This window comes from Branchiostoma floridae, chromosome 13, assembly GCF_000003815.2.
Source record: "Branchiostoma floridae strain S238N-H82 chromosome 13, Bfl_VNyyK, whole genome shotgun sequence".
Lineage (NCBI taxonomy): Eukaryota > Metazoa > Chordata > Leptocardii > Amphioxiformes > Branchiostomatidae > Branchiostoma > Branchiostoma floridae.
Window position 1 is genome coordinate 20,882,156 of NC_049991.1, and position 20,827 is coordinate 20,902,982.

The 20,827-nt window shown below is 42.7% G+C and overlaps 1 protein-coding gene across 3 annotated transcripts in view; it reads right to left on the bottom strand.

The window, feature by feature from the left end:
• LOC118429171 (ras-associating and dilute domain-containing protein-like) overlaps nucleotides 1-20,827 on the bottom strand; it is a 40,793-nt gene that overhangs the window by 16,446 nt on the left and 3,520 nt on the right. For all 3 annotated transcript variants that reach the window (XM_035839615.1, XM_035839614.1, XM_035839616.1), the window contains exons 3-6: nucleotides 13,180-13,363; nucleotides 2,334-2,437; nucleotides 1,431-1,626; nucleotides 154-460 (exon numbers count right to left, since the gene is read on the bottom strand). In XM_035839615.1, the coding sequence (XP_035695508.1) occupies nucleotides 154-460; nucleotides 1,431-1,626; nucleotides 2,334-2,437; nucleotides 13,180-13,363 (791 nt within the window). The remainder of the gene's footprint in view (nucleotides 1-153; nucleotides 461-1,430; nucleotides 1,627-2,333; nucleotides 2,438-13,179; nucleotides 13,364-20,827) is intronic.

Consider the following 20,827-nt stretch of genomic DNA (forward strand, 5'->3'; position numbering starts at 1 on the left):
AGGATACCATACAATCTCTATCAGTTATCAAATATTAGTAAGTAGCTACTCAGTAGTCTTTTTGAAGTGACAACTACCATTTTTAATCATCCAACATGGCAGACAATGCCTACGTCATAATCACGTGGGTTCAAATACCCTTTGACAACTTACTTTGAGGGCTGCCTGACGCCGCTGACCTCGGGTGACCCCACCATGCTGTCGTCATGAGCGGACTTGGTCCGGCCGGAGCTGATTGACGTGTTCGCAGACGACAGGCTGGAGCCGGTGGTGTTGCCTGGCGACCCGTTCATCACGTGATTTAGCGAGTGCGTGGAGTCGAACGGTTCAAGGGCTTCGCACAAGGACGGCAGGCTGCTGGACTTTCTCAGCTTCCCGCCAAAACTTTTCCACTGTCTGCTCTTCACTCTCCGACGGAAGTCCTCATCCTTGGCAGGATTCTCCCAAGATACGCTCACACCTTTAAAGGTGCATTGTGTAACATAAGGACAATATAGTTAGTATGCCAAGAAGCAGTTTAATACTCAAGCAATTGGGTATGAGTTTGGAAACGGTCAGACGTTTCAGAGAGCATCCACTTTTGTCAGTGACTTTGAGAGACCGAAACGTCTGACCGTTTACAAAATCAATTTCAGTTGCTTGAGTAACTGCTTTTTGGCATGTCTTATTACCTGGATGTCTAATCTTTATCGATATAGTTAGTAGATGTTTCTACCTTTTATTTACATAGGAAGTAAGGTCAAAATTATGGACTTTCATACAACATTTTTGGAGGGTGGTTACATTGCGCCATACAAACATATCACTAAAAACTGTGATTTTTCAAACCAGTGTACAGTATGTTGCTTAGAACAGAAGGACCTAGTCTGAGATGTCTTAAGGAACTTAGCAGACCTTGTGCAGCTTGCTTTGTACAGTTCACAAAAACCATAGCAACATTGCCTGTACCAGAACAACCATCAATAGTCCTAGATACTAATAACACTGCACGAGAGGAGGTGGCACTCGGACCTTCCCTCCCTTAGCTTAAACGCAATAAAACTTTTAAACAATGACATCAGCTCTGGCTCTGCTGTTTTATCACACCTTCTTGGAGCGTGACTGTTTAAATGTTGCCCTGGGTTTGGTCATTAGAAGAAATATTGGTCCATTTTCTTGTTCTGAACATAACTCGGCATAATAAGGCAAATATGCTGGACAGAGGTTAAAATTTGTACATGTCATTCACATGAGAGTTTCGTACTTGAGAATGTTTTTAGTTTTGGAGCCCAAATTTTACATTATTTAGTGTACCTTTAGCAACAGGCCTGAGTCAGCTTACAGATGTGCCCTATGTGGCAGAGACTGTCATTCTGTAGACACTGTAGGGCTGATATCAATCAGGGATTTACAATGGTCAATGTTGCCGAAGGAGGCTATATGCGGTGTACCTTTAAGAAAGCGCTTGTTCCTTCTCCTTGGGGAGTCCCTCCTCCTGCTGTCCCCGGATCTTGAGGAGTCTTGTGAGGAGCCGGACAGGCGCTGGAGCTGCTGCCGGCAGTACTCCTCAAACTCGGTCTCGATGCCGTAATGCTGGACCAGTCTACGCCGGCTGGCGGGGGTGCAGCTGTAGATCTGCGCTACGACCTGACAAACAAACAAACAAATAAATAAACAACCTGAGTGGTGTAGCGGGCAAAAATAGTACTGCATTATTCGGGTGGCATGGCATTACTGTAGATCTGCGCAACGACCTGAGTAGTAGAGCGTGCAAGGAAACTATCATATCATTCGGGTGGCATGGCTTTTACAGTATGATACATGATAATGATAATAATGGACTAGTCTTCGTCGGCTAGCGGGAGAACAGCTGTAGATCTGCGATACGACCTGAGTAGTGTAGCGTGGACAGAAAGTATCGTATTAGTCGGGTGGCATGGCATTCACTACATGATACATGACAATGATAATTAAGATTAATGTAGCTCTGCTCCGCAACCTCAGTAGTACACAGAGTAAAGAAATATCGTTTTCTTCTGGTGGCATGGTATTCACTATATGATAAATAGTTGATAATAATAATTATTATAATATACAATATTAACTGTAGATTCGTGCAAAGAACTGAGTAATATAGCGTGGACACAAAGTCTCAAATATAAAGTTACGGGCTTTTCCTTTGACACCATCTGCGTCAGGTTGGGATGCAGCGTAAGTCAGCTTAATAGCATTACTGGTCAATCAGAATGTTATTCTTGCTCGAGGATCTCCAGGGTAAGGAGGCACATGGTCAGGGCAATCAAATTAAGTCATTGTGGCATTGAATAATGAGTAAGAAAAGCACATTTAGGTACCTCTTGTCTCCAGCTGCCTTTGTTCCTGAGCACGAACCTCGGGGTGGTGCGCACACTCACGGCAATCTCTAGGGGGCGCTCTTCTCCATCGAGCAGGATAGCGTCTGCACGGGGAGGCACGGCGGTTTGTGAGTTCAACATCCATCGATTCATATATAAATAGCCCTTCATCTATCCATGAATTTCTTCACTTCATCGTAAACATTACAAACTTGTAAAAGGCTCGTTGGGACAGACATCTTGAAGCATTCGGTCATTGATTAAAGCACTCTTTCATTGACACACTCACTTGCTCACTCACTCACGTTCACTCATACACTCACTCACACACTTACGCATTGACACTCGCACACTACTACACATTATATCACTCCCTTCGTTTCATTCATATATTACACGGCAATAACTGTGTCGTTGCCCTACAGTATTCAGACATCGCTTTTAGACACGAATCGCAAAGTTTTCGCAGCATGCAACAGATACAATAATCGCAAGGAGGCGTTTCTGCAAATAGATATTCACATTTGTCACGGAAGCGTCAAACCGCATGACCATTTCATCAATCAGGTGTACGAGCTCATGCCTGCTTTCGCTGACGTCACGCCTCATCGGACGCTCAACCGGCCGTCACAGCACCATCTGGCTGGACTACAAACGATTTCGCAAATTTCGCGTTTCCACCCGGAAAGTAGTTCGCCACGGCGTTTATTATACACTGTAACCTTACATACAGTCGCTTTTCGCTCTGACATTTATTACACACTATAAACAGCCGCTTCTTTGCTGTTCCGTCTGGAATCCTTGACCATCTTATAACGTCTGGTACGTATCGTCCAAATTCTGTAGGAACATTTTCGTTTTAATAGCCCTTGGGCCGCACAACTTTAAATTTGTGCATTCACCTCAGCAGTGGGCTAATCCACAATCTGGCTGGACTACAAACCTCCAACCACCGGTACCGCACGACTTCGCATATGTCACCATTCCCTTTCCAGTTAAGGTCCTTCCCGCGTGAGATACTGCATTGGACGGCTCCCATTTCCGTTTTAATGAGATAACCCTCTCACACATACCGTACATGTATAATTAGGCATTTTATCACGAGTGTATCGTGGCGAATTGGAGGATAAAGTTGGATAATAAAGTTTAGGTTAAATGGCTCGTAGAAGAAAAGAACAATTTCGTTTCAATAGACCTTGGGCCACACAACTTTGTGCACTCAACACAGCAGGGGGCTAGTCCTCTGGTGTATACTCATACCAAAATATTGAGTGCTGAGGAGTTTTTGATGAATTATATTTATGTATCTGTATAATAAAACATGGCCGGGATCGAATAGACGACTTACCAAATGCCTAGCGAACCCTCTTCTTACTTAGCCATTGTATCGATCTGGAGGTACTAAAGAAATGTTGACAAGCATTTCTCGCATAAAAAATCACAACAAAGACCTTAAAAGCCTTCCAAGCTACCCAAACTCTAATCAAAACATTTAACAATGACACATGAACTCCTAAGGCCACGGTTTTATCCAACAAGTACAACCAAGTTCTGCTTCGGTTATTTGCAACAATAGACACACAGGCATCAGTATAGTGGGGTTAAGTTCTTTGAGTGTTCTGTGTTTTGTATTAACCAAATGTTTGGCATTCTGGAGTGACAAAACAAAACAGTAAGCGACATGGCACTTAGCTGTAGATAGGGACAGGTTTTCTTAGGGTGTGACAGTTCACAGTGATCATTGTTACAGTTGATTTTGTAGCGACTTCAAAGCACTGAAAAAGGCCAAGTTAAAATCTCTATTCTTCTCCAAGCATATGTTAGGACATAAAGTGGTACATTTACTCTGTTCCCCATTTTTGTTACAAACGGCATTCTTTACATTAAAAAAAGTTGATAAATTGAGGATCTAGAAAAAAAATGTAACGAGTTTTCATTCATCTGCTAGAGGATTAATCGCAACGTAGCAGCTTGGTCCCGACAGAGAGACATTTCCAACTGGTGCTATGTTTCTAGTATTGGATGCTTGTTCGCTACGCCTACACTCTCACTGACTGAAATATCATCCATTTCAATTACCGAATACATTTCCTGTAACCCAGCCATCTCGACAGATTGTGTTCTTTTGAAAACGTCAAACCGAGAAACGCAAAACGGATGAGTTCCTTGTTGTTTTGCCAGTCGTGGAGGTGATAATTAGACAAATTGGATCGTATTTTTTTCGTGCCTGCCGAAATTGTACTGACATCTTGTACCGATTGATTTCACAAATGCTAGGGTGGTACAAAATTGGTGTCCAACAAGAAAAAAGACGATCGAGCTTGACCTTGCAGATCATAAGGGTTGCGAATAGAAGGTATACGGTACTACCTAGCCTGCAGGATCGTACCTTTCTTACCACACAATCAAGCATTTGCTACCGTTAGCCGTAACACCATTGTAAACGCCTAGCCAGTGCTCAATAAGTACATGTACGTAGCACATGAAAACTTACTTGATACTTGCACATCAAAAGCACGTAAAAAATTAACGAACACCGTATACCGTAGACACGCGGTCACGTCAGGACAACTCGTCTGCGGTATATCTGTATTTGTATCTAGATTTATATCTCTACATCTAGATCGGGCGCGGTCTCTAATCTACCGTACCACAGGCGCGCGGCGCGGCAGCAGCTGGTTATGTTACACTGTACTGAACGACCCGTCACACCTAATCTTTGCACATCTGAGGCGTTGTTTAGATCAAGCCGATTAAGAGCACCTTGCCGCCTTTATCTATGATATACAAGTCCTCTTCACAATGTGATAATATATTGCATGAAATGAGGCGAGAAGTGCAGGTGAAGAATAAGAAAAGCAAACGTTCGACGTTACCTGTACAGACGTCTCTTGTCTCACCTGTAGGCTCACCTGTGCCATTTCTTATCTTCGATCTGATATCCATAAGCGATCCATTAATAACTCCCAACACCCGATACGGACGGATTCCTTACTCATGCCGCGTGAAAAGCGATGAAATGGAAACCATTTTACCGGTCCAGCGTTAATTAGAGACGCCTTACTGTTTCCTGAGTATTGAGAACGCCACAACTTTACACCAGATGTTTAAAAAGAACCCCTTATGAGAAGCTTACCTCCTAAACTTGAAGAAAGTCGTCGCGGTGCTTAAACGTCTTCTCAAAAGCCAGGAATCACTTAAGAAACACCAGGCACAATAGGCGTACCTGAACTGCGACACCTGAGGTACAGTCCCGTTTAGAGAGTCCCTCGGGCGGAAAATGTGGCAAAAAGAAAGCTTTCGCCCCGGTCTGCAGCCGGTAACCCTACACGGGGGTATGCTACATGTGTGTGTGTCACACGCGCTCGCTACACCGTCACTAACGTTACCTTTCATGTCGCTGTTGTAAGGGTCCTGTCACGGGCGCTGTTAGCCTGGGTTAAGGTCTTCGATGCTAGAAATGTTGCCCGCCCACCCAGGCCCAGCAGCGCATCCCAGTGAATTACAGTGTCATGATCAGTTTTGATTACTTTGCTTCTCGAAGACTGGGGCCGATAAAACAGACCATTGGAGAATGGTTCCCAGGCGATATTGTAGTACGATTGAGTTACGACAGCGACCTATGTTCAGAACATTAGACTGCGATAGCTGTGAATATGTCGTCCAAACCTCAGTTGGCACAAAATGTTACGATAGGTCCTGGTCAATGATCGGGTCTGCCATAGCCTTTATTCTACTAGGAAAATATGCTACAAACGTCACTGGAAAAGTTTTTAAGGGAGTACTAGTACTATGCTTAACAATAGGTCATGGGTAAGAGCCAGAGGCGGTCGGGCGTGTGATTGTAAGAGGCTTGTTTATGTAGGTCGTCTGTAAAAGTGGGGCACTGGAGGAACCTGGAGAGCCGTATTGTTTACGTTTTGAAAGATAAACAATGTGGTGATCAAACATGATCGGTACAGAGTGTGTAAACAAACGCAGCTTTGTCAACAACAACAACAAAGACAAGCCGCTACAGCAGCCAGCAATGTAAAACCTTGAGAATAGGTCCAATGTGTTCACACACCTGTGAAAGTTTTTGAAACTCACAAGAAAGAACACGGGTACTTTCACTAACTTCACCATTGAAACACGTTTTGCCCGGGGGGTGTCTGAGCCAGTGATCGTGAGGGAAAGGCTTCTACAGAAGTCGACTTCATCGAATGCTAAAAATATTTAAAAGGGCGCGTGCTAAAAGAATTGTAACTTTAGAAAATACCCAATGGTATACGAGTACATTTAATTATATGTCTATCTGTGCATTCTGGTTGGTCTATTTCTAATATCCCATCCATAACCCAGGGCCCGGTCGGGTAGATTTTGGGAACGAAAAGTATGGTCATATCAATGACGTAAAACTACACAAGACGTAAAGATAATAGTCGTGGGCATTATTTTTTGTACGTTTTACATAAACATTTCTATTGTTCGTTTCCGCAAACAGCCCGGCCGGGCCCCCGTTTGGAAATGTGACGTTAACCTAACAAGGCTAAGGTTTAGATCATATTTAGGAAACGGGGCCCGGTCGGGATACTTGCGGAAACAAAAAAGAAAAGTGCTTATAAAGGAATACAACTTATGCTTCAGACTAGTTCGAATTCTTTTTCTCACGTTCTATGTGTTTTGCTGCCTTTCTTACAATATTGTTTTCGGTTCCAAAAGCTACCCGGCCGGACCCCGGGTTGGGAATTGGGACCTAGGCATAAGTACCTGTCCGCTCCAGCGGCGAGCGGAAGGTACCGCCCTCCTACTCTGAATGGAACCATCAGAAGTGGTCCTTAATTCTGCATGCTTACATCCCCATCATTATGCCGTTATTGTACCGCGACAACTCGGCTTCAGATTCTCGGTCGGAACACAAACTAGCGCTTGTTGGTTAGAACTTTTCATTGTGTATGGATATGGTGTTTCAATCGCCACTTTGTTAATTAGGCCATGTTGATTTGATTATATGGATGACATCTACGCGTATCAATTTCCGATCGTTTTTAAATAAAAATCTTTTTTACAGTACTGTAAATCGTACAAAAGTAGCTAGCTGTTAGATTAAGCAACTATATGCCGCAGAATGAAAACAAATGATATAGGAAAACGTATGCGTCAAAGAATGTCAACGTCAGTTCTATGGTCAAAGAAGAAGATGTGAAAAATATGAAAAGTCTGCTGTTCGATATACCATATTCTTTGTGCCCAGACATTTGTTCGACCTTACTGACCAGTTTTCAAAGTCTAATTGTTTATTGTAATACATTGTGTTCTGTAGTTCAATTTTTGATACCACCTTTGCATTCATGTGGTCTAGCAGTATTTTTAATTTCCGCCCTTCCGCATTAGTTTATGGGTGTCCATGCAGGGGATGTCATCCTTAAAATTAATTCAGAGCGTCACATCTGCTCGGAGATGAAGTCAGGCCCACCTTTGATCCACCGGGTTGTCCCCGGACAATGGCCGGGAACTGTTTACCAGCGGAACCCTTGTCGGCTCGCTACTGTACAGGAGTGTACACTACGTACGGGGTTGTATAGCAGCTACTGAATAGAAGTGTACACTACAGCGGTGTACTGAGGGTAATACGATATAAGAAGTTTACTAAACAGAAAGGTCAGGCCTGTGAATGTAACTGTGGTGGGCTGGGGTCGTGGGAAGGTCTTGGGTCGGACATGGGATAGGGAAGAGAGGTGTAATCTCCAAGCAGATCATACGGTAGCATAAGCTAGTATAAAAAGCTGCCAGAGGAGTGAAGCCGGCCTGGGACTGGCTGGGAGTGTGTTTGGCTACCCCGGAGTGGCTCATGACTCCCTCTGGATGTAGCAGTGGCGGACAGAGGTCGTGGGGAGGGCCAGGGTCGGCCATGGGACAGGGAAGGGTGGAGATCAAGTTGGTTAGAAGCTGCGCAATTCAATGATATTTTAATCAAAACCTCCTTGCTCACATATAAAGCGTACAAATCACAACAGGGTGCAAAAATTATTGACAGAACTGAAAAGGGGCTTTAGAGAGATGTAACTGACTAACAAGCTTAAGGCAGCCAAGAATGACTCGAGCAAAATCAGGGTAGCCGAGTCACTAAATATGTAGTTGCCAGGGTACCATAGCTTACTTTTGCATTGAATTCAGTAGAAATGTAGTCTATACGAGAAAGTGATAGTTGCAGACTTAGTGTTCAGAGTCAATTTCTTTGCCTGAAGTCACGTTTTCAAGTTATGTCAAACAAAAACACTACAAAAAGAAACCCCAAACTATGGGAACCGACGTGTAAACCTAAACATGAGTTGTCAACCAAACCAACATATCCAACCAAAAGTTTCTTCGTTCTAAGCAGTGCACACCAAAGCTCTTACTTGTCCAATAACAGGTGTACCAACAGGTGTGTCATGACAAGTGTATTTTGACAGGTGTACAACAAGAGCTGACCTCGCCTTCGAACAAGTGCCAAGGTCAAGACATGATTACAAATGGCCGCCATTTTGGAACCGCCGTGACCTTTGGCCCATCGGCGTGTAACGCTTTCACCAGACGTTTTCAACAAACCAACGCACTATCGAGCTTTGTTATGGCTACAGGTACTTCACATATTTCAGCACAACTGGTCCGAAACGCCATGACATTTCAAAATTTTGTGTAATACAAAGCGTGTGTATGTTTTGAGTTAGCAGGGAAGCTCTAAGCTCCTCCAAATGTGTACAAAAGACGATCATGTTGGCCAAACATTACAGATCCTTTCGGCAAACGACTCCACTAAACGGAAGTAAACGAACGGCATTGGTAGCATATAACAGTAACTAACTTTTAAACGTGAAGTCTGAAAAGCAAAGCTGGTCCCTTAACGTTAAGAAGCACCAGAGAATTAGAAAACAATATATCTGATAAATGTTTACCTCAGATATCTTTATAACCATAACCATAATGTTAACGTTAAAGATTCACATAATAGCTGACTCAAGATACTAAGATATTTTTCCAATAACACGTGCAAAATTTTGAGTATGCATCGCAAGTACAAATGTAAGCTGAATGCAATATGGCTTTTTTAACATGCATGTATGGTTTTCAAAGAAGTTAAATGAAATTAACATCTAAGTCTTAAGTTAAGGTAGTGGTAAGTAGCTATTCAAAGAGAATTATGGAACCGTGAGATATATTTTATTATGCAGCTCACGTTTCACTCTTGAGTCATACGGTAGTCACGCTTTAACTACTATTGTTTACAGTCAGGAGATCCCGGCTAGTCTGGATAATCATGGGTCGGCTGTGGGGACCGTGATCGTACGGTCTGGGTCTGAATCACAACAAAAAATGTTGTGGCGTTTTCTTTTAAACAGGAAGTCGGAGAACTTTGCAGCTTTTGAGTTCTGCCATAACTTTACTTTGCACGTGTGTGAGCTACTTTCGAAAAAGTGCTGTACAAAATCACGCTTAAGCCATAGAAAATTGTGTCTTGGTGTTCCGATTTTTATACGTCAATTGTCCCGTTTTTGGTATAGTTGGCTGATGCTTGTGCATCATTATACATTAGTCATGCCAAGTCTATAGAAGGAGGTTATATATAACCTCTTTTGTCAGTATTAGTACCTGTAACATTGCGGTAAAACCTCAAGCTTTAACAAAAAGCATTCAGAGTAGCTGCAGTATGTCCGATGATGATACCCCTTTTCATACAACGTCTTTGTGTCATATTCTGTGGCTAGTGTGCCGTTATGCATTAGTTACGATAAATCCGTACCAGTATACAAACAAACAAAGCTCCGATGCAACATTGCAGTAATTCCGGGACACAAATCAAAAACAGCTCACCTTGTCAAGCTATAAAGCATTCAGAGTAGCCTGAATCTCTGCATAACAATCACTCGGCCGGGCTTCTCTCAGGTCCAGTTTCATTAACATACTGTATGGCGGAATAGGCTGGGTGTTTTGGAAAGGGTGTGGATCAGATTTTGGCAAACCGGCTTGCACTACAGAAGCACTACAGAAGCTACTGTTGCGAGACTATCCCCCACCCCACCCTAACCAAAGCATATCTAGACCGACGCACCGACAAAGTTTAGCCACAGGGGCACGTCTCGTAACTTCGCACGCCCTTCGTAAAAGAAAATCTTTCTGTCGTCACATGGCACCCCTACCGTATGGTTCACATAGTTTAACATGCCTACATTAGCTTTCAAAGTTGGTTCTATAAGTCGTATGATACTGACTACCACTATTTTATTTCTATCCTAGAGCTGCGTGCCCCTTTTCCACAATTTTGTATAATTTGTTTACGGAAGACATAATACGTATTATTTTTCTGATTGCAAAGCCCCCTCCTATCCAGACCCTCAGTCAAGTATGTCACAATGAAACGATTTCGATTACAAAAGGATTAAGAACTTATGAAGCCCTCCCGTGCTGGAGTGACAGGTGGGGGTCTGCGGGGGGTCTCCGCCGAACCGGAACCGCTACAATGTGGCTCTACAGGGGTACTCGGGGTCACCTGTATTTGCACAGGTATTTAGGATTAGGGATGGGTCGACGACCTCGGACGTTACCATATTTGGTACGCTGCCAAATAAGGCTTCGCAAGAGTAGAAATGAAAAGTAGGGAAAGTGGAGCATTCATGAAATACGATATCCAACAATGGTTAAGAACAACAGTAGGAACAAAAGATCTGATAGATACACAATACACATGAATTTCTAAGCTCGTTCTAGTTTAAACATGGCATACGTAGATTTAGAAACTAGCGGAGTTACTGGCACTTCCTTCTGGAATACCCTAAACTTATGTGGCTCATACGGAATGGTAGATTGTATAACATGATATAAACTTATCATAGAAGCTTATCTGTGTTGGTAGTAATCATAGTACAATGCTTAACTTTCTTCCAATACAAAGGTATACACGAATAAAATTTTGAAGGACCACTGTCGCCTTCTCCAGGATCATTGAAAATTTTATCCGTGTTGACCCTTGGGTACCATGATACAAATTAAAATTCGATGTGTTATGATATAAAATCCGTTTCAAAGTATCTGCCCGGGCGTATCCAGAAAACGAATGTCTACAGTTTAGTATACTATAGTGTAGGTGGTATTCATGAAACTCAACAAATAAGCGAACTTTTCTTTGAATACAGTCAAAAAGACATTATATATTAAATATGGCCTTCGGGTTACTCTGTGACAGTCACGAGTCGATGTTTAACTGTGGGCCAGAATCTGGTGACTTTTGGGTGATGTGTTTAACCCAAACATTGCGGTCAGGGAATGTTTGAACATCCAAAAGTTGTTACAAAAGGTCAAAGTCAGAATAACTTGCCGTTAATGTTCCCAACATGTGGTAGAAAGGATTCACTCTGTGAGAAGCAAACATGACAACAACACGGTCTTATACAGACCTACCAACACACTAAAAATATCATAGCAATCCATCTAGGCGGTCTTTTGTTATCTTGCGGAAAGACATCCCCGTTACAAACGAAAGGCAGCCACCACAGTACCTCCGCTGCAATGAGGTTACAAAAATCAGTCCATCATTCGATAGATTAATGTACTCTTGATGATACTTTTACACAGGGGAGTCGATCAACAGATACTGACGTTAGTCATGCGGCCGGTGTTCCCTCGATTATCGCGCGTTTTTTTTAGAGATCGGTCGATGCTCGCAGGCCAACGAGCCCAGTTAAAAGCGATTATGTAGATTTTAGGTAAAACGATACGCTCGAGACTCTGGCGATTTCAATATTTTGAAATTCAGCGTCATTCGGGCAGTCGACAAATACGACCGAATCGCGCCGACTAAGTGACGGGGAATTGATATAACTGATTGTAAAAGCTTCTAATGATTGTAAGAAGCTTATCCCATACTACAACTCCTGTATTAGTTAGTTAAGCTATAGAACTGTAGTTATGTAGATGCCATACTTTGTACCTCGTACAATTGTTGTGCAATAAAGTTATCTCTATAATATACGTAGAAAGAAAGCTTTAATTAGAATGGGGCAAGGATTATTCGGAGCGTGTACCAGTAAGTCAGTAGTAACTCTGAAACGTCGCACCACATAAGCCTTTTATCCAGTGTGGCCTGGAATGGTAAGCCGAAAGCTGGGCTTAACCGTACACATTGATTAACGCGTAATCCAATGTGCTCAGTAAGGCATGTCTGGTCTAAACACTGAACTCAGCCCTTAAGCACTACTAACAGCAGTTTACAGTTCACTCTCTCACACACACATACATGTACCGTGACGCACACACAAACACATAAATGTAAACTCAAACATACATTTACATAAATGCACACACACGCGCGCGCGCGCACTAACATACAATTACACACACTCTCTCTCTCTCTCACACACACACACACACACACACACATACACACACACACACACACACACACGCGGGCACACACACACACACACACACACACACAAATACACACACACACACACACTCACTTACACACACACACACAAATACACACACACACACACACACACACACTCACTTACACACACACACACACACAAATACACACACACACACACTCACTTACACACACACACACACACACACACACAAATACACACACACACACACACACACACACACACACACACACACATGGACAAGCCAGCAACAACACTCCACTCTCTTGGGACACAGTAACAACAACAACAACAACAAGACGGGGGATGATACAGGCTTCCGTGTACCTTTGACCTCTGGCTATCAGAGTCACGTGAAACAAAAAATACCTTTAAATTTCGTCACGGATGCACTATTTCTTCTATGAGATAAGAAGTTGAATGTCTTGAAGACGTACCTCCTTCCTGTACTTGGAACAGCACCCTGCCCTCCCCATCGCTGGCCGGTCCTAAGTTAAACTTCTCCTCTAGCGTGGGCACGAGATCTTCTACTGTGGTCGAATTGCGCACGCGCACGGCCTTGGTCACCTCTCGTTCCCCGTCCTCGTAGTAGAACCGGAGGGCGCCCTCGTACTCGGTTTTCTAATGATACAGTATTTTGAAGAAATCAGAAATATATAATATACAAAGAAATACATCCATATCGATATTAGGAAAGTGTGCAGTATGCTCTTCATATGCTATATATTGTGCAAGAAAATAATACAGTTGGGTGGGAAAAACCTCTGGATCTATTCTCAAGCTGCTGATAGTTGTAACCGTTACAAGAGATAGTGCAATATGCAATTAGTACAATATATTAGTTTTGCAATCTTCTTGTGCAATATGTTTCAAGAATTTTAAAACATTCTGTATCTCAGCAGTCCGACACACACGATTGTTCTTTTTAATATGTTTTACCTTGCGCCCTCTGGACGTCGTAAGTCCAGAAAAAGGGTCGACCTAGGTATTTTAATCTTTCATCTTGTATTTGTATGTCTAATTCTAAGGCTCAATAAAGATGATTCTGACCCCCCTACCAATGTTGAATTTAACGTTGAGAGAAAATATGCGGTTAGCTTCCGAACCAACTGAGTCAATTTAGACGACGCCCTTTATACTTCCTTTGTCATGATGTCACAGTGATTTATTTGGTAATGAGTAGTTTTAGGTCAACTTTGAAGTTCGCCTTGTGGTTCCCACCATTCGCATCCGGTAAATTGAATGGATTAACACGTCAGTTCCGGTCCATTACAAACAACGTAATTAGATTGAGAAAAAGGTAAAGAATTTCTTGTCGTTGTTTTGGCGAGTGACATGGAAACAAAGGAAGGAGGTAAGAAGGCGAGGAGGCACATTTTGCCCACATCCTGCTTTTAGTACCCACAGTGACTGCCACACAGACGCTACATTGTGCCCTGCTGTGTGGCTTTAATGTGATTGGCTACAATGTAGCAGTGTCTTGTGGCTTTACACCCTCGCCCTTTACACACACCTGCCGTATGTCATACAGGTGGATATGTGTCACCTGTTTTACGTCATACCGGTATGTGACACCTGTCATACGTCATACAGGTGCGTTTGTTCCATCTACCATGCGTGATGCATTTATATATCTGATTTATACCTGTCATATGTCAAACAGATGTATACGTTTGAAAATGGACACCTGTTATACGTCATACAGGTGGCCATGTGTCAACTTTTTTACGCCTGACGATACAGATATGTACCACCTGTTGTACGTCATACAGGTGTATTCATCCCACCTGTCAAACATGGCGTACACAGGTGTAAATGTTCCACCTGCCACATGTGATAAGGTGTACATTTTACATCTCATGCTGTAGGGCTGTGTACCTAAACAAATTTCAGGTACAGGTACAGGTACATGGGTTTAGGTACAGGTCCGGACCTGCACCTGTACCTAAAGAAATTTAACCAAGTATATGTAAGTTAAACTGTCTTTTCTAGTGATAAATTGTCATCTTTATACAGGGAATTGCATATTCAAATCTCAAAACAAGTTTTCTTGAGTTCAACTGCAAGATTATCACGATTGCCATTGTTGATTCGGGATTTACTGTTTTGGGGTACAGGTACAGGTACACAGATGTTAAGGTCCGGACCTGTACCTAAACAATTTTTTGGTACGGTACAGGTACGGGTATTTAGATACACAGCCCTAGTAGCATGTCAAACAGATGTATACGTATAAAAACGGGCCACCCTTTTTGTCATACAGGTACACATGTTCCACTTATTATATGTCATACAGATTGACTTACGACACCTGTACTATATCATAAAGGTGTGAAAATGGGACGGCTGTTACACATCAAACTGGTGATCAAACGCCTATAAACGTCCAAAACCAATTAATCGAAGCCTGATTTTTTTGCTCTAAGCTCCTTGCTATTAGACTATAACTTATGCAAAATCCATTACGTCACGACTACGTATTAAATCAAGAATTACTAGAACACTCCAATTTTTACAAATGTCGTCTCCCCCTCTCTAATACCCCTGTCACCTTTGGCGAAAATCGATCGGACGACGATTCTGCGGCAATCACCCGAGCCTCGCTTATAATAATAACTTTATTGCACAACAATTGTACAGGGCACAAAGTATGGCTTATATGTGACAGGGACGTTTTCTAGGTGAAAGGTACGCGCAACCCTCTGTCAATCTTAAATATGGCCGATCTTCCATCGATACGCCCGAAGGTCGTGGATAATGTGACAGGGGCATAATAGGCAAACTAGCGTAAAAGCTGACGGGGGAACGTCTGTTTGTTACCGGGGTGTACCGACCAGACTTCCGACATGCAGGGTTAAAGGGCGGCACGCCCAAAGGCTTAGCGATGATTCGTTTGTAAACATTATCTATCTGATTGTATAATTAACGACCACAAATCTAGTTGTTCTTTTGCGTTGCCATGGTAACAGATGGTAATGTTGTTGACGTAAGGATTTGTACCGGTAAGTAGTTTCCGGGGTCCTTTAAAGGGTTAGATATTTTTCATCATGACCGCGGTATTTTGTCCAAGACTTGTTTTGGCTGTTTCGAAATCACCCAAACAGCGGAAATGTCCGCCTAAACAGACTTCTTGACTTGTTTAGGATTACATGCTTTCATGAGAATTATAAAAATCCCGTCACAGGTTTTCACGATTTATTCACAAACCGACAAAAAAAATAGCCAATCCATCAGGCAAAATACAAGCAAACATGAACGACAGATATGCCCCTGCTGAGTTACCGCAGTGAAGTAAAACTTTGTTTTCCTGAACGTTTCCTTCAATACCTTTATGCTCCAGCCTTCCGTGGTCGTTTTTGGCAGCTTTCATTCGGATACAACCTTTTTTAACCCTGGAATGTTTTTGGATCAAGTTGATCCGATTCCAAATGTACAAAGAGCCCGCCACAGGTCCGCCCAACCATCTAGACACGCACAATCCTTACCGTTAAAACTTTCAACGCCACATTCACTTGACATTCATCTTCCAAAGAAAATTGTTTTTCTCCATTTTCGCGTAGAATTCATGCTTTTCTTATTTTCAATGGCCGTGCGTTTTCTGTTCTCATTGTTGTAAAAGACTCTTTCCATACCATCAGAAACTGACAGGTCATGAATGTCATTTAAGAAAAAGAACCGTTAAGGTTGTTTGAAGGTCACGGTCAACTGGTAGACGCATGCGTGGGATCATATTGCAAATTGCTCGCACCTGTTGTGAAAGTTACGCTTGAAGCCTATTTTTGTCACGCAGAAACAAGAACCTGTCGTTTACTCAATATATTTCTGTATTTTCACTTTTCCCTGTTTGACGTCACTCCTTCGCAGTCTCTATCCGGCCAGTTCGGGTGTCTGGAAAGAATGGCAGCTATTAACCGTTGTAGTGGGAAAATCTTACCAAAATATGTTCGCCATCTTACTCAAAGTTTTGATCTGTTCTGTAAGTTAGCTTTTTACTGATTTAAGGCCAATTATCCAGCCTTGTTAGCTTAAATCGTACTATCTTAATCAGCAGCCGAAAGCGCCTGTTAGAGACTATGCCTACCCAGGGGAGCTGTATATAAGGAGTTTAAGTTTCTCTGTGCAGTTTAGTAAACACAAGGTGCGAATTCTCCTGCAGTAACCCTGAATACGCGCCAGGAGTGCGGAACCAGCGGCCTGAATAGTCTTACACGTGTTGACATGAAAGCGCGCCAAGCTTACTTTACATAGTCCGTGTGTTCTGTTTTTATAAGGTTCATAACAATGGCGTACACTAACTTCCAATCTTCTATATTTGTAAGGCTTATTTCAATTGTTACCCTGGTTGAATTTGAAAGTGTGGAAAGAAACAGACCATCAAATAAGGGGCCATACAAGAAGAGATAAATGAATATACCTGCCTCCCTTCTCTCCTCCCTACCAAGGACTAGACTTATTACAGGCGATCACGAATCTCTTCTATTGCAGCATTACTCGATATGAAGATTGATAAGGTCAAGTGATCTACAAATCGCAGGAAAACTGCAGTTGAAGGAAAGCCGCTAGGGGGAAAATTCACTGATCTGTATCCTGGTAGTCCTATGCATCATTTCAACATCAACGTTTTCAAGAGCAGTCTAGCTTAAACTCACGATCAAAACAACCTTAAAACAAACAAACAGATAACTAACAGCATAAACATTATTCTCACCAAGGATATTTTACCAAGTCTTGTCTTAAACATGAAGCCTTTCTCTTCTCAAGACATCAGCACTAACGTCTTAAACCGACCCTTGGACGCGTCCCCTCCCACCCCACTTACCTTAATGACCTGTCCATGTGTGACACATCGCGGCATGACATGTTCCCATTGTGAGCGACTTTAACTGGGCTTGTACCTGTCAGGGGCGCTAAGTGCTTTTGCAGTTGTTTATTGTCGGGGTTTATGTTGTTGTGGCAACGGGCAGGCCAGGTCGTACAGAAAGAACCGTTAGAGTGCGTGGATTCAAAACAAGTTTAGCTTAATAAATGGCACTTGACTAAAATTATTGAAACGATTATACAAACCAAATCTAGGTTTGCATACATCTTAGTCAAAGCTTGGTATATGCAAGAGCATAAAAAAATATTTCCTAAATGTTGTAAATTTCCTTTTTTTCACAAAGTATAATCACACGTTTAATCAAAAGCCAAACTGATTTGAGGGGAACCATTTTTTTTTATATTAGCACAATGACAAACATAGAAAATTACACCATAAATACAAAACAACAAAAGCAAAACAACCAAACAAAAGCCATAAACTCAAAGCCAATGTCGTCGACTGCTCTAGAAGGTCAAAGGTCACCACCTGAATGGCGGCATTTCCACACCGACTCGAGTCCTGCTTATCTCCAAGCAGATCCTACGATGGCATAAGATAGAATCAAACAGGCCAAGGAGTGCAGTCAGCCAAAAGGTGTTCATTTGCCATGTAGCGAGACAAACCCCTAAGCCGGCTTCACTCCTCTGCTAGCTTTTGATGCTATCTTATGCTGCCGTATGATCTGCTTGGAGAGTACGTCCTGCCCACAGAACACACTAATTGAACGTGAGAACATACACGACAATCAAGTCATGAACGACGCTGTGCAAAGAACCCATGTTTACATAAAGCCGGACCTAAGTGGGGCCTGTAGAGTCGTATTTTACAAAGCTACAACATTCAACGCTTTACATGTCGGAAACCTGACTCCAGATTATCCGGTAACACTGTTAACATTCCCGGCTTTAGGGCAGAACCACCCTGGGAGTTTCTCTCACGAGTTTTCAGCGCGGAATTTTCGGCGGTGGGGAAAAAATTTGAACTTGTCCGTCAGAGTAAAAGTCAGATGATTAAAATTACATTAAACTTCAGCCGGTGTTGACTCGAGCAAAGGTCGGCCGGGGAAGTTTTGGTGTAGCCACAAAATGGCGAGTTTCACAACAAAACAAGAGTGGTGCAAAAAGAGCGTTTTTAGTTAGATTATTTAGGCTTAAATTCCTACAATTTTTGTTAAAAGCTTGTAAATATATGACGCAATTTAAAGCTATTCTACACTAAAGTATTACTCATCTATGACAAGAAAAACTCAAATGAATTGATTTGTTTTCACATGTCTGCATCATTTAATTTGACAAGTCCTGTGATTGTTTTCTGTAGCACATTGTACCCAAACTGATCTTTTTTATTAGCTTGGATACTTTCAAGGCACAACCACGGGGCACAACTTCATTTTCCTCACATGAGTAAATTACTGAATCAGAGTGACAGTTTTCATCGTGTTTTTATCACTAGTTTAGTCCTAGTGTGCCTTCATTTGAAATTATTTTACAGAGTTGCCCTTTTCTTACCCAGCTGCGATCAGACCTCTTAGATCAAACGCCAGAATACTTTACGGTTTATTTGAAGACGCGGGAAAATAGAACCATTAAAACTTGAGTGTTTTCCGGTAACTCAGTACAGGCACGATCATACACTTGTCGTAGGGCCATAAGCGCCATAAAATAGCTCATCGGGACAACCAAGGACGTTATATAACGTTATATAAAGTATAACGTCCTTGGTACAATATATTCACTACAGGTGGGGAGGGGGGCAGTAGGTCTTAACCCTGGTTTAAGGCCTATTCAAATTTGCCGTACGACATGATTACGACGGCAAATTTAAAATTAGTAGGACAGTCGTGTATGTATCGTACGACATATAGCTCTAGTGTGACGGGAAATGGTTGTCGTACGTCCCGTGTTTAGTCACGCATCGATGAAAAGTCTTCAAATTATAACGGTCATGGGTTCAAATCTAGTCATGCTGCCGATCTTGTGCCCTTGGGAAAGGTACTTGACACCTCTTTCCTCACTCCACTCAGGTGTAAACATGTGTATCTGACTTCGGTTGGGGAAGTAGAAGGCCCTGGGAGGAGAGGGATGGGCTCAACCTTCCGGTAACGTGTCCTACACACTGTGACAATGTCAGTGGATAATACCACCCACTGCCCATACGGCCTTCAGAAAAGGCTACATTTACCCTTAAGGCTTCTATAGCGGTCATACTGGCTATAAAGGTACTGATAGCGGAACTATCACAGATGTAGCTAGCTGGAATTAGGTGGAAATATGTCATACAACGTTCATTCACAACACTTGTGAATGCTTGTATTTTAGACGTGTTTTACTCGGAACGTTTATTGTTACAGCCATCCACCTGTTGTACTTCTTACATTACAAATAACTTTCTTGCTTCATACGTTTTGCCAGTGTCGATATGAAGATTCAACACGCAGCAAGTCGTGCTAAACATTTGTATTTTTCTGAAACAACCTGTCGCCAGGTTGGTGGGGAGGGGGGCGCGTAGGGAAAGGCTGTTTTTGCCCTGTCTAAACATAGAATCCGCGGACTTAACTCCAGAGCAAACACCACCGCTACAACCGATCCTTCCCCGCGGCCGATCAATATCAGAAACCGCCGCCTCGTACACAACGCGAGCTGAACACCTACAGGTGTTACTGATGTCTAAAACATGTTTCTGAACGAGTTTAAGATTTCTAAAGCAAAGTAGAGAGAACTAGGGGGCAGAGACTTGTACGGAGGCGTCATCTTGAGATACAGGTCTCAGCTCACTAGGAAAAGAAAAGCGTTCGTGAAACGTTACCACCAGCGATCTAGTTACTCGGGCCGTCACAGCCACTCGACCCGCTAAGACTCTGTCCTCTTCACGGTCCCTTCCCGGTGTGTTTACCTCCACTTAGGACCCCCCTGCGTTCTACCGGGTAGAGTATAGCAGGTGGGGAGGCTTTAGGGAACATGTAGCAGGGTACGAAATGGTTCAGAGTCGTCTTGATATATTTGTAGACGTCTTAAGATTTCTGAAACGCCTCAGGGCGGTTTTGTGGGGGATATTAGCGACCAGGTACGAATCTGAGAGACTACGATAGCAGCCGCGCTTACCTTAGCTCGAAGACGGAAGGCTGAAGACTTTCGAAAATTCCAGAAATCCTTGCAGCACTTCTTAAGACTGACGCGACCGCGGAAAAAGGCGTCCTAGTCTCACCGTTAGGACGGCAACATTGC